The sequence below is a fragment of the Erpetoichthys calabaricus genome, chromosome 1 (genome assembly GCF_900747795.2).
Source record: "Erpetoichthys calabaricus chromosome 1, fErpCal1.3, whole genome shotgun sequence".
Classification (NCBI taxonomy): domain Eukaryota; kingdom Metazoa; phylum Chordata; class Cladistia; order Polypteriformes; family Polypteridae; genus Erpetoichthys; species Erpetoichthys calabaricus.
Genome location: NC_041394.2, coordinates 112,194,288 through 112,207,480, shown reverse-complemented (window position 1 = coordinate 112,207,480; position 13,193 = coordinate 112,194,288). Strand labels below are relative to the sequence as shown.

Below are 13,193 nucleotides of genomic sequence, written 5' to 3'. Positions count from 1 at the left end.
TACTTGTTGACTACATTCAAGTCAAGATTGATTCACTAATAAGCTGAGCATCCTAGGTTCTGTACACCAATTCTTTCAGCGACATTTGTTTTGACATTTTTTTATTTAGTGAAGTCTCACAGATGGAGATTATGCAGAATTTGGCAGCTTCAAAGACGCATAGGAACCCAATATGCTTTGTGAAAAAAAGAGATGAAAGGTGAATGCTTCACTGATTTTGTTATTTTATTTAGTAGCTTTAAGCACTTCCAGCTTGGGAAACATGCTATACAAATAAAATATTATTATTAGTAGCTGTGTTTCCTGGTGTTGCCCAGGTTTTAATTCAAAACATTGCTTTATATTTTATGCTCACCTGAGTAAGCCTGTGGGAGAAGCAGTTTGAGTGAAGACATTTGGATGAGGCATACAGGGAACCCCAACCACTTCAAATGAAAAGGGTAATTTAATGGGATGTGAGGATTCTGCTGTGTTATCACATTCCATTAAGATCATGGACAATTGTTCTGCCCCCAAGCCCCCCAGTCAAAACGAGTAGTTGAACAGCATCAAATACAACATAGAAACAGTGCACAAGAAGTGGTGATGGTGATGTACTAGTGAATCATTACGCTTGTGACTCCAAATTGTAACAAATAACTCTGTAGACAGTATGGACCCACTCAATGTGGCTTGAGGTCCTAACAAAAACCTGAGAGAAACTGTTAATTAAAAGAAAAAAAAATGTAATGTACCTGGCATGAATCAAACTCAGATTCCCAGCAGTACCTTTTCTGAAAGGCAAGTATGCTAACCACTACACTGTTGTCACAACCGCACTGTTTCTGTCTTCCTAGATCACACTGTAGAAGCTCATGCCATTTACAATGACCTCAAGCTGCCCCTGCTGCCAACTGGGGTGCCATGGCCAAAATTCCATGCCAAAAGCCTGACCTGTGGTGAGATGTACCTGGGTGCTAAATTTCAAACAAAGCTGAGCACAAAGAAGACATAAACAATGCTTTAAAGTAATAATGATTAGTATTAGTAGTATTAACTTCTGAATGTGTTATTACTTTTACAAATGCATTATTACAAATATTTTTCTTATACTGCTAATGCTAAAAGTTCAAACTTTGGTTTTGGGGCAAATCCTCTGGTGTCAGCTGACATTCCCAAAGGAGAAACTTCTAGGTAACACGATGCAGTGGATATTTCACAAAAATCTGAATCACGTCAGAGTATTCTCTTCTAGCATAGCTAAAACTTGACATTTTGCCTTTTTAAAATTTTCTAATTTGCACTATGAAAAATCAAGTGACACATTATTACAAGATTTTTTTGGAAAAATGTATTTCCTTATAATGCAAAAGCATTGAACAATGAAGCTTGCAATATTTCTATTAGAAACATGATTGATCATTAGAGTAAATGTTACGTGCAGTAGGCTACTGTTAAGTTTGTGAAGCCGTGTCAAGTCAAATAGTTCTGTTGTTGGCTTTTAGCAGGTCACCACAAGTTTACTCGCCCTCTTATGAATCCATAATTAAGTTCTTGTTGAGTTGGAATCTATACTGGGAGTTGAATTCCTTGTGCCAGAGTGAAATAACATTGTTATGAGAGAATTTGATTTTGTAAATTGGATGTCACACTCGTGCGCATGGGAAGCAGTCTAAGGGCTTAACTGAGAATAAGACACAGAGCCAGGGGTTGATGAATGGTACTAATGCCTTTTCTCCCCCTTCCACAGATCATCAGAAGATAAACCCAACTAAGACTCCGCCCACTTCTGCCACTACATCACGCCCTATTGCAAATCTTATTTCGCGCTGAAACCCCACCCCTTCCTGTCCTTCACCTACTGTATAAGAACCTATGTCTTCACTCTATTAGTCAGTCAATGTTTGACTCAGTCCTTTGTGATTACACTGTTGGAAATTTATCAGTTTACTGCTACACTATACGGGGTGAACTCCCCAAATCTTTATCTGTGCTTCTGAGCTTTCTTCACAAGGATCTATATTACTAAATGACAGTTTAATTTATGCACGGACGGTGGACGCACCGACACGCATGCACACTACACCTCGGACGGCGGATGCACCGACGCGCATGCACACTGCGCCTCAGCGCCCCAGAGTCAAACCCAGCAGCTTCCCAGGGTCAGTAGGTGGCTCCCAAACGACACATATTTGAATCACATAACGGTAATTCAGTATTAAAAGTAAGTTGGATTATGATTCCTAACAGTAAACGACTTCTACCTAATGACACAGCCACAGAACAACAAAGACAAGACCGCGTGCCCCAGAGTCAAACCCAGCGGCTTCCCAGGGTCAGTAGGTGGCACCCAAACAACACATATTTGAATCACATAACGGTAATTCAGTATTAAAAGTAAGTTGGATTATGATTCCTAACAGTAAACGACTTCTACCTAACGACACAGCCACAGAACAACAAAGACGTGACCGCATGGATAAAGCGGCTTCCCAGAGTCAGTAGGTGGCGCCCAAACAACACAACCTGTAAACTAAACTTGCTCTAATCCACTGTGCCAGCAGTCTGTGTGGCATATTTGAATCACATGACGGTAATTCAGTATTAAAAGTAAGTTGAATTATGATTCCTAACAGTAAACGACGTCTACCTAACGACACAGCCACAGAAAAACAAAAACGAGACCGCGCCGACAACGCGCTTCTGACACAGCAGAGGCAAAGGAGTCACGGCTCCAAATGGAAAGAGCTCACTGATTAGTAATACAAAACCGAGCCCGTACTTCCCAGAGTCAGTACGTGGCGCCCAAACAACATAATCTGTAAACTAAGCTTGCTCTAATCCACTGTGCCAGCAGTCAGTGTGGCATATTTGAATCACATGACGGTAATTCAGTATTAAAAGTAAGTTGGATTATGATTCCTAACAGTAAAGAACTTCTACCTAACGACACAACCACAGTCGGCCGCCCACACCACCGCATATGCCACCTTCGTTTAGTAATGTTGCCCTCCATGCCCGGATCCGCTGCCATGGTCACTTCAGCACGCGAATCTGCCGCCGTCAGCAAACGACTTCTAGCTGACGACACAGCAATAGAAAAACAAAAAAGACACTGCATGGATAAAAACAATAAACGAAGGCGCCTACAACGCGCTTCTGAAACACCACAACCAGATGAGTCACAGCTCCAAAAGAAACCGCTTTGGTACAAATATGTTTATTTAATTAAATGAAAAATGTCCCAGGACGCACCCACCCTCCATGATATTGCATCCCTCCACATATCGGAGGGAACAGAAAGTGATTGCCATTCTTGGATTTGCGATTCTTTCAAGAATCGCGGGCTTACTGGTAATAAGAGGATTCACAGACACAAGTAAAAAAGGAGTAGCTCTAGTAGTAGAAGTAGAAGTAGCATTGTCATATACATGGAAGAGTGAATGTTTTACTTGTTTGGCCAGTCAACTAGCTGACTAAAACAGGAACGATACTACAAGACAAAACATTTGAAAAATGGACTGGACAAATCAAAATGAAAATCAAGAGATATGCAAAGATCCAAAACACAAGCTAATAAGCACAAAGCCAGTTCACTTTAATCGCAACAGATGACAAGTGAGCAGTTGCCACAAACAGGCAACAACAAGGAAGTGCTTCATGATAAAGGGCCCAGTGAAGAGCAAGACAGGAGCTAGCAAGTGAAGGAAATGAAATGTTTTGCTTAATTCAACCAAAACATAACATATTTAACAGTGATATGGGTGGATATAAAACAGTTTTAAGGTCTGGGGCTTATTCAAAAAATACAGTTATCCAATAATAACTTTAATATTTTAAAATACGTGTTTTGTTTCATAAACATAATATGGAGTGAAATTTGTTTCAAGTTTATGGTTATGTGAGTTTAATCATTTTTTTGCAAGCTTCAGAAATTATTGTTATTAAAATTCTGATCTGTTTAGTATGTTTTTTATTACGGAGATTTTGGGTATTGAATTACTTTTTTATGAATTATTGTTTCTATGTTACAGAAATTAATTCCCATTTATTCTTGATTTAATGTGATGCCATTTTGTTTTCATTATGGGTACCACCTTTTTAGTTAGGGGCACGTTTACAAGTTATCTCTCAAAGCCTCCAGGAAGTAACATTCTCATTGCAATATCTTATAAGCTAGAGGCACAGAATACTCATCATCCAAGTTTGGGAATAAAGTCTGTAGTGCTTAATGAGTGTATTAATAATAGAATTTAGGGTAAACAGATTAGCAGTCAAGGGGGCTGGGCGGTCTTATGGCCTGGAACCCCTGCAGATTTTGTTTTTTTCTCCAGCCATCTGGAGTTTTTTTTTTTTTTTTTGCTTTTTCTGTCCTCCCTGGCCATACCTTACTTTTATTCTATGTTAATTTTAATTTTTCATATTTTGTGTACTATATAAATAAATATTGTTGTTGTTGCTGTTCTCTGAGAACAAGTTTAGTTCACATTTTGGTTTTGGCAAAAGATAGGCTTGATTTATTGGTTTTGACTCTGAAATGTCCCTGACTTTAATTTTCATCTTCTGACCCAGTTTTCTCTGCACTGTTCTCTGCCAAGTACCACCTCTGGCAAGACGATTCACATGTGACCCGTGTGATGACAGTCTAATTAACATCTAATAAAAAGGTCACACTTTGTTTTGTTAGGGGATAGCCCATTTTCATCACTGTGTTTTGTTTTCATTAAATATGTTGCTGTGGCATTGGTGGGTTAGTGGAGTTTGTGTTGGAAGTGCCTTTTTGGTTCATTTTTAATCCACAGTACTTTGGCTTTCTTTAATAACTAAAATGTTAGTACAAAAGACTGGCTTTCTTTGTTTTTAGGTTTGCCATTAGTTATACCTGTTTGATTCAAATGTTATCTTTTTTTTCTTATTGTTTATTGATTATTTGCTATATACATTTTCAAATATAAATGAATACCGTTTTCATTCTTTTGGCTTGGGCTTTCATGATTCCCCTCTCCCTTTTAAGTTTTGTGATTTTTATCCCTTTACGGTCTGTGAAAGCCACAAGCCTGCTTCTCGAGTTTGGACCAAGGCTGATTTGGGTTTCAAAGCCTCACTGGAGTCTTGAAGCTTAGATCTGGAGTAAAACCTGAGTTATCATGGCGCCTAAGCTAATCATAAAATAGCAGATCTACATAGTCGTAAAAGAAATTGATTACAGGGCTACATGAAATTCAGATTATGCTAAATTAAACAGAACTGAACAAACTAAGTTACAAAATAAGAAGGCAATTATACAGCTAAATATATGTTCAAAACCTAAAATGTTATAATATCTACTTACTTATATTTATTATATTTAGCTCAATTTCTTTTTTAAAAATAACAAGTTTAGGCCCTTAATTACTATAACTGTGTTTGTCTATGCTGATAGTTCGAGTTTTGACTATTAGGGAATTTGGTTTTTACCTTTGTTGGTTATGTATGCCTTTATATTTTTATTGATACCTTGAAATACTTGTTAAAGTTGTTTTCAATATCTGCAAAAGTCTAAATTCCTTTTCTGTCCTTATGTTTCCATTAGGAGATGTCATTTTAAGGTATATGTTAATGACATTCAAAACCCTACTGTTTGTGTGTGTGTGGTCCGAGCAATCTGATTGGCCACTTTGGCTTGGGTCTAATTGATCATTTTGGTTGTCCTGTCAAATGTGATTGAGACCAGAAGTCCTGGACAAAAGACGTGGATCCATATGAGCATACTAAGGAAAGGCATAGGAGGAACACTGATAGTCACCTTCAAAGATGGGTATTTACAAGAATACTAAAGTAATTTTCACAGTGGGCAATGGGTGCCCATTTACCATTGGTGGTAGTCAAAATGAAAACAGGAGGTGAGCAATGCACTTCAAAATGACAGAATTTGAGAAGCATGAATTTATGTCAGGTAAGAAGTATCAAATATCAAATATTTTCAATATTCTGTTACCTATCAGATAACATAGCTAATTTATCATTAAAACCTAATGATGTTTCTAACAATTACTCAACTGCTTTAGTAAGAAGAAGTAGTAGATACATTTAAGCAGTTTGTCTGTAAATTCAAAAATAACAGACTTTCTCTTAGATAACATGTATGTCTGTAGTACTAGGGTGTTGTACCATGTTAGCCATTATGAATGTAGTGAAAAGTCAAGCAAAATGACACCTTTTATTAACTAACTAAAAAGATTACAATATGCAAGCTTTCGAGGCAACTGAGGCCCCCTCGAAAGCTTGCATATTGTAATCATTTTAGTTAGCCAATAAAAGGTGTCATTTTGCTTGATTTTTCACTTTTAGATAACAGTAATTTAAAAAACAGTAAGACAATATCGGTCCATCCATTTCCATTTCCAAGCAGCACTGGTTGCAAGGCAGGATGCAAACCTAGAGAGGACGCCATTCACATAAACATCTACACATGCCGTTAGTGGGTCAAGTTGCCAAACAAAATGGAACACATCTAGGTTATAACCACTGAACCTCCACGACACCCCAGAAAACAATATTGATATTCATAATTCTAAGGGCTTGAACTTCACTTAGCAGAATTCAGAAGAAATTTATATCTAGCATTAAGCTCAAAGTGGAGCAGCTGCTTTCTTCAACTCATAAGTAATACAAAAATTAAATAATGCTCTTAACATGTGGAATTGTTATGGAAACAGGTGGACTATGTTTGTGATGAATTTAGCAATTAAGCCCAGAGGGATGATGGGCTGTCAAGGCAACCAGCAAAAGACCATTCAAATAATAGGCAGGGATCTGTGCACAGAAGTCCTTTTTATCTCAAGCATCAAAATAAGTTCAAGAGCCAAAACTTGTGATCAGAAAGACAGAGCCAAAAGACCTAACACTAAGAATTCATACTATATGAATTTACAAGGTATTGTTCTTTTTCATCTCACAAGGATGAAGACTGCAGTGTGTCACCACCTCAAACATCCATTATATGATGTCATACTGTAACATACCCACCCATGTGATAACCGACAATGAGCATTGCTTTGCTGGCATCAAACACATAAAATGGCAGAAACTCTATGAAAAATGGCGACAAAAAATACTGATATCAAAACATTAAAAATGAATACAATAAAAGATAGGTCAAACAAAAAGAAGAAAAATATAATAACAGGAGTATAGAAAAATTATTTAATTACTATTAGGTTGAATCAACTGCTGAAATGCTTCACTGTCAGGTTGTCACTTAATTACTATCCTTTTGATGATAAACAATTTCATAAGCAATAATCATTACCATACAGTACCTGCAAAGCATAATTATATACCTCTAATTTTAAGTCCTGCATCCGTTTAAGATTAGTGAATCCTGTGGTGGCATAAAGTAGTGAATGGCTCTATCCCTGTTTACTGCAGAGATCTCATTAATGCCATTTGTTTGAGTATACACCTCAGTCATAAGATGCAGGTTTTTTCAATAACAAACATAAAAATTCTGTAGCAAGTAAAGCTTGTATTCATTGGGTGCCATCAATCTACAATGATCTTATTGCAAATGTAAGAAATACATCATCAGCTTCATGGAGTTAACCCGAGGCGGAAACCCTTTTCTTTATTATAAGATGCTCTTGTTAAAACTAATGGTGCAGCTGTCTGTATTGCACTATTGTCGATACTCTTAAATGACCAGCTGGTACTAAAAAAGAGAAATAGAACAAAGGTGTTTAATGTCTTGTAATCAAACCTATTGCAACTTTAATGTTGGCCGAGTCAATCTCTTAGCTTTCAAATGGCTCTTCAGCATGAATGGATATAAAGCTTCACTAGTGGCAAAAGGTGTCACTGGCGATAGATCCAGCATCAGTCTATTGTAAGATCCCACTAATATCCTATGCATTACCATAGATGCCTACAGGTCAGCTAGACCTTGACTTTCATGTTGCCTTTCCCTGAGGCTTGTGGGTCCTTGATTTATTTTCTCAGAGAACTGCAAAGCTGGAGATCATTCCTGTTCTTCTTCTTTACCAACTTGCTTTAGCCAAAGCTTAACTATATTACCACATTGCATGTACTGTAAATGCCTTATGAATTGCTGACATAAAACAGTTAATTACATGGCTTAAAATGGATACTTGCATACATCTAGAGTTTTTTTTTTCCATTTTTAAAGTGTATTATGTATATAAATAATGCACTGTGCCAAGAGCCTGGTAATAATAGGGATGCTTTATACTGTACATGAAAAAGTTTTGTCACATTATAAATGATCAACATCATTAAACCAGATCTTACATTTGCTGAAGGTTAATATTCAGCTACATGTCGTGAATCATATACAAAACACACAAACATTCTTTTGGCTTTTTCTGTTTCCCACAAAAACTGAAAATAAGTCAAGTAAGAATAACCTTTTCTGCTTACATTCTGCATGCTGTCATATGTCACCTTTTTCAACAACTTGATGTAAACTCCTCTAAAGGGCAGTTTGCCCGTGAAGCATGGAGAAATGTTTGACTCTGGGGGGTTTTACAGATACTTTTTACAAAACTCTATCATTAATTTCATTTGCCTCAAATCTTAAACATATACTTATAACACCAGTTCATCCAAAAAAATATATTGTTACATTTTAAAATATATATTTCAAGCTAAGCTTGTGCGTCCTTATGCTTGAATATTGCATAATGAGGAAAATATGCAGAGTAATTTATTTAAAATGAATAATGCATGGCAAAATACAGAACAGTATGAAAAGTGGCTTACACTTTTTGCATCAGTCAACTGCATGTTTTGTCTTTTAAACAGATGAAAGCGAGCCTTATACTTTTTAGGTAAATTGTAGAACAAAATAGCTGTGTGATCACAAGTAATTAACAACCAAAAACAGTGTTCCACTACCTAGTACACAAAACTACAAGGTCACTGGCCTTGAGGTTGTACTTGGTGTTGTCTCAACTTTTAATCATACAAAAGGTATTCTGGAGCCATAATAAATCAGATTACATGATAAAGGTGTGCCACTGGTGCCATCTGTTGCAGCAGACTTCATGTAGCTCGGGGATAGGTGGAAAAAGGTTGGCTAGTGAAAGAGCAATAAGTAGATTATCGCTGGACTTTTCCAGTTAAATGAGAAATATTAAGATAATATGCAGGGTAAAGGACGTAATCTCTAGAAACAATGTATATCCTAACATATTACCCAAATCCAATTTAGAAATATAATGTTGTCCCCAATATAGTGACAGAATCGATTTTAAATTATTAATCAGTCTGTCAGTCAGTCAGAGGTGTAAGAACATCAGGCTAATGTGGAAACCTGAAACAGAGCACAATTGCGAACACAGCATCGTTAATACCGTTATATAAAGTTACTCTGCGTGTTCAACACTTTCTCGACTCAAATAAATTCCCTTTAACGTTTCATCGGTATTAGCCGCCTTCAACGTGATTATTCAACACGTTTGTTCACTAAATCACTCATTCGTCACAATCAGTCAATCAAACATTCAGCAAGAGAACGAGGTGCAGGGGGATTTATTCCCAAGATAACAAAAACTAATGTGAGCCGAGGCGTATAAGAAAGAAGCAGTGAAAACGTCACTTTCCAGCCATGTCCTACCTTTGGCAATAAGGTTTTCCATGTCTTGATCAAAACCCAAACGATGGCACTTACTCCACAGTCCCATGTTGGTGGAATTATACTGCCGGGTGCAGTCGTCGGCGGCGCTGATCGCGTATAGCTGCCTCCGCTGCCTCGCCAGCAAGAGCTTCTCCTCCCAGCGGTCCAGTCTGGACCGGCTCGCCCGTAGCGGCAGGCTGTTGTTGGGAATGTAGATAAATCCCGGGTCGTTCCGCCGACTGCTGTAGTTTTTGCAACGCTCCCTGTATCTCCTCGCGTCCGTTTCGTACCAGTGATCGGAGCAAATTGCCACTGCCAACATGCCCAGGGCACAGAGGGCTAAAGAAAGGCCGGCATAAAGAAGTAACTTTCCTGCAGCCATGCTCGTCTCTCAGTGCCACATCAGCACCACAGCGCCTCGGATAGCTCCTCAGACTGTACCCGCATTGAATTGTCCACTGTACATGTCACTTGGGGGCAGACAACATTACTGCGACTACGGGAGTAAAAAATCCACAAGGGAACGGAATAACAGAAACAGCCCTTTACTTCTTTCAAAAATGATAGATCAGTGCTAGAGAGGGGCAGACGTGTCTCAAGAAAGAGGCCTTAAATCACGGGTGTTCAAATTCATCCATTGCCCTTGCGGTGAAGATCTCCTGAATTAGGTAGAGATGTTTACGCAGATTACACCTGGATAGCGTGAACAAACGTCCCGTATATCCTCACATGAGATTCATACCTTAGAAGAAGCAAGAGAAAGAAAAAATATTAAACGCCCCCTTATTTAGGCAGACATTCCAACACTGACTTTTTAAATGATTTAAGTCTTTTTGGATAGCATGAACATTTTAACACAAGTTAAGTACCTCGTTTATTTTCAAGCACAGCAAGCATGCATGCATAGCCCCCAGCTATGACAGTTAGCGCACGCAGACGCCCACCCACTCGCACATGCATGTATGGACTGAGCGGCCGCTAAATTGTTGTGGTTTAATTATTAATTGTAACGGTAATCTTAAACTCGGATTCGTCAATTTCGAGTTAGCGGGATATGAGGAGGCTGAGGGGGCGGTGAGGGATCACGGCTGGATGCAGATCCCATGAATTTTGACTATGCCACTCTTCGCTGGTTGGTTATGCATCAAAGGTCGCTGCACTCACCGAGCCTATAACACGAGGGTTTACAATGAGACGCGAGCAATAACGAAATCCCAAAACACTCGCATTAACACACCTACACCTACACAAGCAAAAAGATGCGTGCGCAGAAGCCGAGCACCGTGCCGGAGTGGTGGACGGAAATCGCTTCTGCGTCTGCAGCCTAAAGGCACTTAAAATATCAACACATGCTGAAATAATACAAGCCGTGCGCATTGAAACCAGAAATGGGCAAGGGCACGAGCCATGAACCCTCTGTTTTATAACCTTTTGCTGAGACTAAATGTTTCAAAACATTTCGTCACTAACAGGCATTTAAACGACATTTGACAGTAAATAGTTAATTTGCTTTACTATGCCGAGCAGAAATACTGTGTGCATACGCATGCATGTAAAAAGGGGAGAAAATGCATGACAACGCATGCAAGGCAAAAGAAATAGAGAATACACATGAAAATTAAGGAAAATATCATTCACTCACCACAGAGGAAGAGGGTTTCATATAATCCTCTGTCGAACAACTATTCTCGTCATGTTTAAGAGGACTATCCTGAATTATAAAATTATGACTATTATTTTATTATACAGATCTAAATATATAACTGAAAATCCGCCTTCCTGTTAAGGAACGTGCCGTAATTGCATTATCCTTTTCGCGTGTTCAAATGTCAGCCATCTCCCATTCAGTTAAAAGTCCACTCTGTGGAGTCGCCGTTCATTTACTCTGTTTTCAGGAGTTATTTTGAACATCGACTACATTCTATTTAGAAAACAACACGAATCCCCTTTACTGCTAAGAATCGACGCTATAATCCTCACCCATTTCAAGCACAGCAATTTGAAAAGCAGTGTGTGAGCGTATTTGTGTGCGTGCTCTTCTTTACTCCGAAATCTAAGCCCGTTTAACTAGTCCTGCGACCCTGTGGATGCTGCGGCACCCCCTTCAATTAATATCATCACTCGGCCTTAAACCACGCAATTGGCAGAGCACTCTTTCGGAATATGTCTAAGCAGAGGAGAATCCTACGGCACTTCCTGGCCGAGCGTCATGCATATTCCTCCTGTCCACCCTTCACGCCAAGCCCTAGCAAACCTTGCTGCATCCTACGAAAGACTCTGCCATCCAAAAAGAGCCAGTGAGTGATGTCATCGTGACAACGTGAGCTTCATTTCTTATTAAACTACCTCCTTAAAGTCACACTGTACAGTTAGAAAAAAAAATCATGGATTATTTATCATTATTTAATACTTTTAAAAGGATGATTCATACATATTTTTAATTAGATTTTATCAAGAATACGTACCCAATGAAATACCTGTAATCTTAATTTATAGATTTTCCGTTACGGTAATCTCGTCAAAATCGTGCCGCATTCTTTGACAATGCCCAGACATTTTTGATCGACTGTTACTTGTCGCTTTCCGTTCTTAATTGATCGTTTTGTTACAAAAACCCGTTCATTGTCAGTTGCCGATTAAGTGATACTGGCTCTTTGAAAGTTCTGCATGCTATTTCAGGACTACTTTTATTATGCCCTATACCAATTTATCCACGTAAGGGGTTATAGATAGGTTTAGATCAGTTGTCGATGCTGAACTGTCGGCATGTCATTTGATTTAGAATTTCGTTCACTCAAAGGCGGTAAAGATAGATAGATAGATAGATAGATAGATAGATAGATAGATAGATAGATAGATAGATAGATAGATAGATAGATAGATAGATAGATAGATGTCCCGCGACAATTTCCTGTCTAAGCAGGTTGGGATGACGTGTATAAACACACATATATACTGTATATATGTATGTGTGTATTTATGTGTGTGCAAAAATGTCGTAATTTACCAAATGTTTTAACTACTTTAGTAAGTTGATAACGAAAAATGGCCAGAAAGGCAACAAGCTAAATGCGCTCTTTTAACATTACCCGTACCGACGATGACAACAAAACTACCCTTTCCGAACCTATGCTCCGTCTTCTTTGATATTTATTTTCTCTCATAGCCATCCTATAAGACTATTTCAATCGAATCTGTAAGGTCGACAATCAGTTTCCGATCCGCTAATTTTGATGTACTGTAGTGCTGTAATGGATGGATGCTCTGCTCTTTACACGGCTTTTTCAGGAGGATTGCTATCCTTAAAAGAACTGATCGCTACAGTACTTTTTGTGTGCATCTTTTCTCAAAGTACGGACTCGGCGCGTTAACACATATTACAACCACAACTCACCAGGAGTAAAATATTAAAGCATACTTCATACATAATACGCCCCATCCACCTGTTTCTGAATTGCCTATTCCATTTAGGATTGCAGCGATTCGGAGAATACATACTGTACTCCACTCTTATAATTATGGGTCGTGAAGTACGAAATCGGAGTCTAGCCTGATAGCACTGTGCTCTCGGTAGGTGTCATTCCTCATAGGCTGAAACACG

The 13,193-nt window shown here is 38.5% G+C and overlaps 1 protein-coding gene across 1 annotated transcript in view; it reads right to left on the bottom strand.

Moving 5' to 3' along the window:
* Positions 1 to 11,905, bottom strand: part of tmem178bb (transmembrane protein 178Bb) — a 746,292-nt gene extending 734,387 nt beyond the window's left edge. Inside the window, exons 1-2 of the mRNA XM_028797376.2 lie at positions 11,235 to 11,905; positions 9,593 to 10,334 (exon numbers count right to left, since the gene is read on the bottom strand). Of these exons, the coding sequence (XP_028653209.2) occupies positions 9,593 to 9,974 (382 nt within the window). The 5' untranslated portion in view covers positions 9,975 to 10,334; positions 11,235 to 11,905. The remainder of the gene's footprint in view (positions 1 to 9,592; positions 10,335 to 11,234) is intronic.
* Positions 11,906 to 13,193: the final 1,288 nt, after the last annotated feature.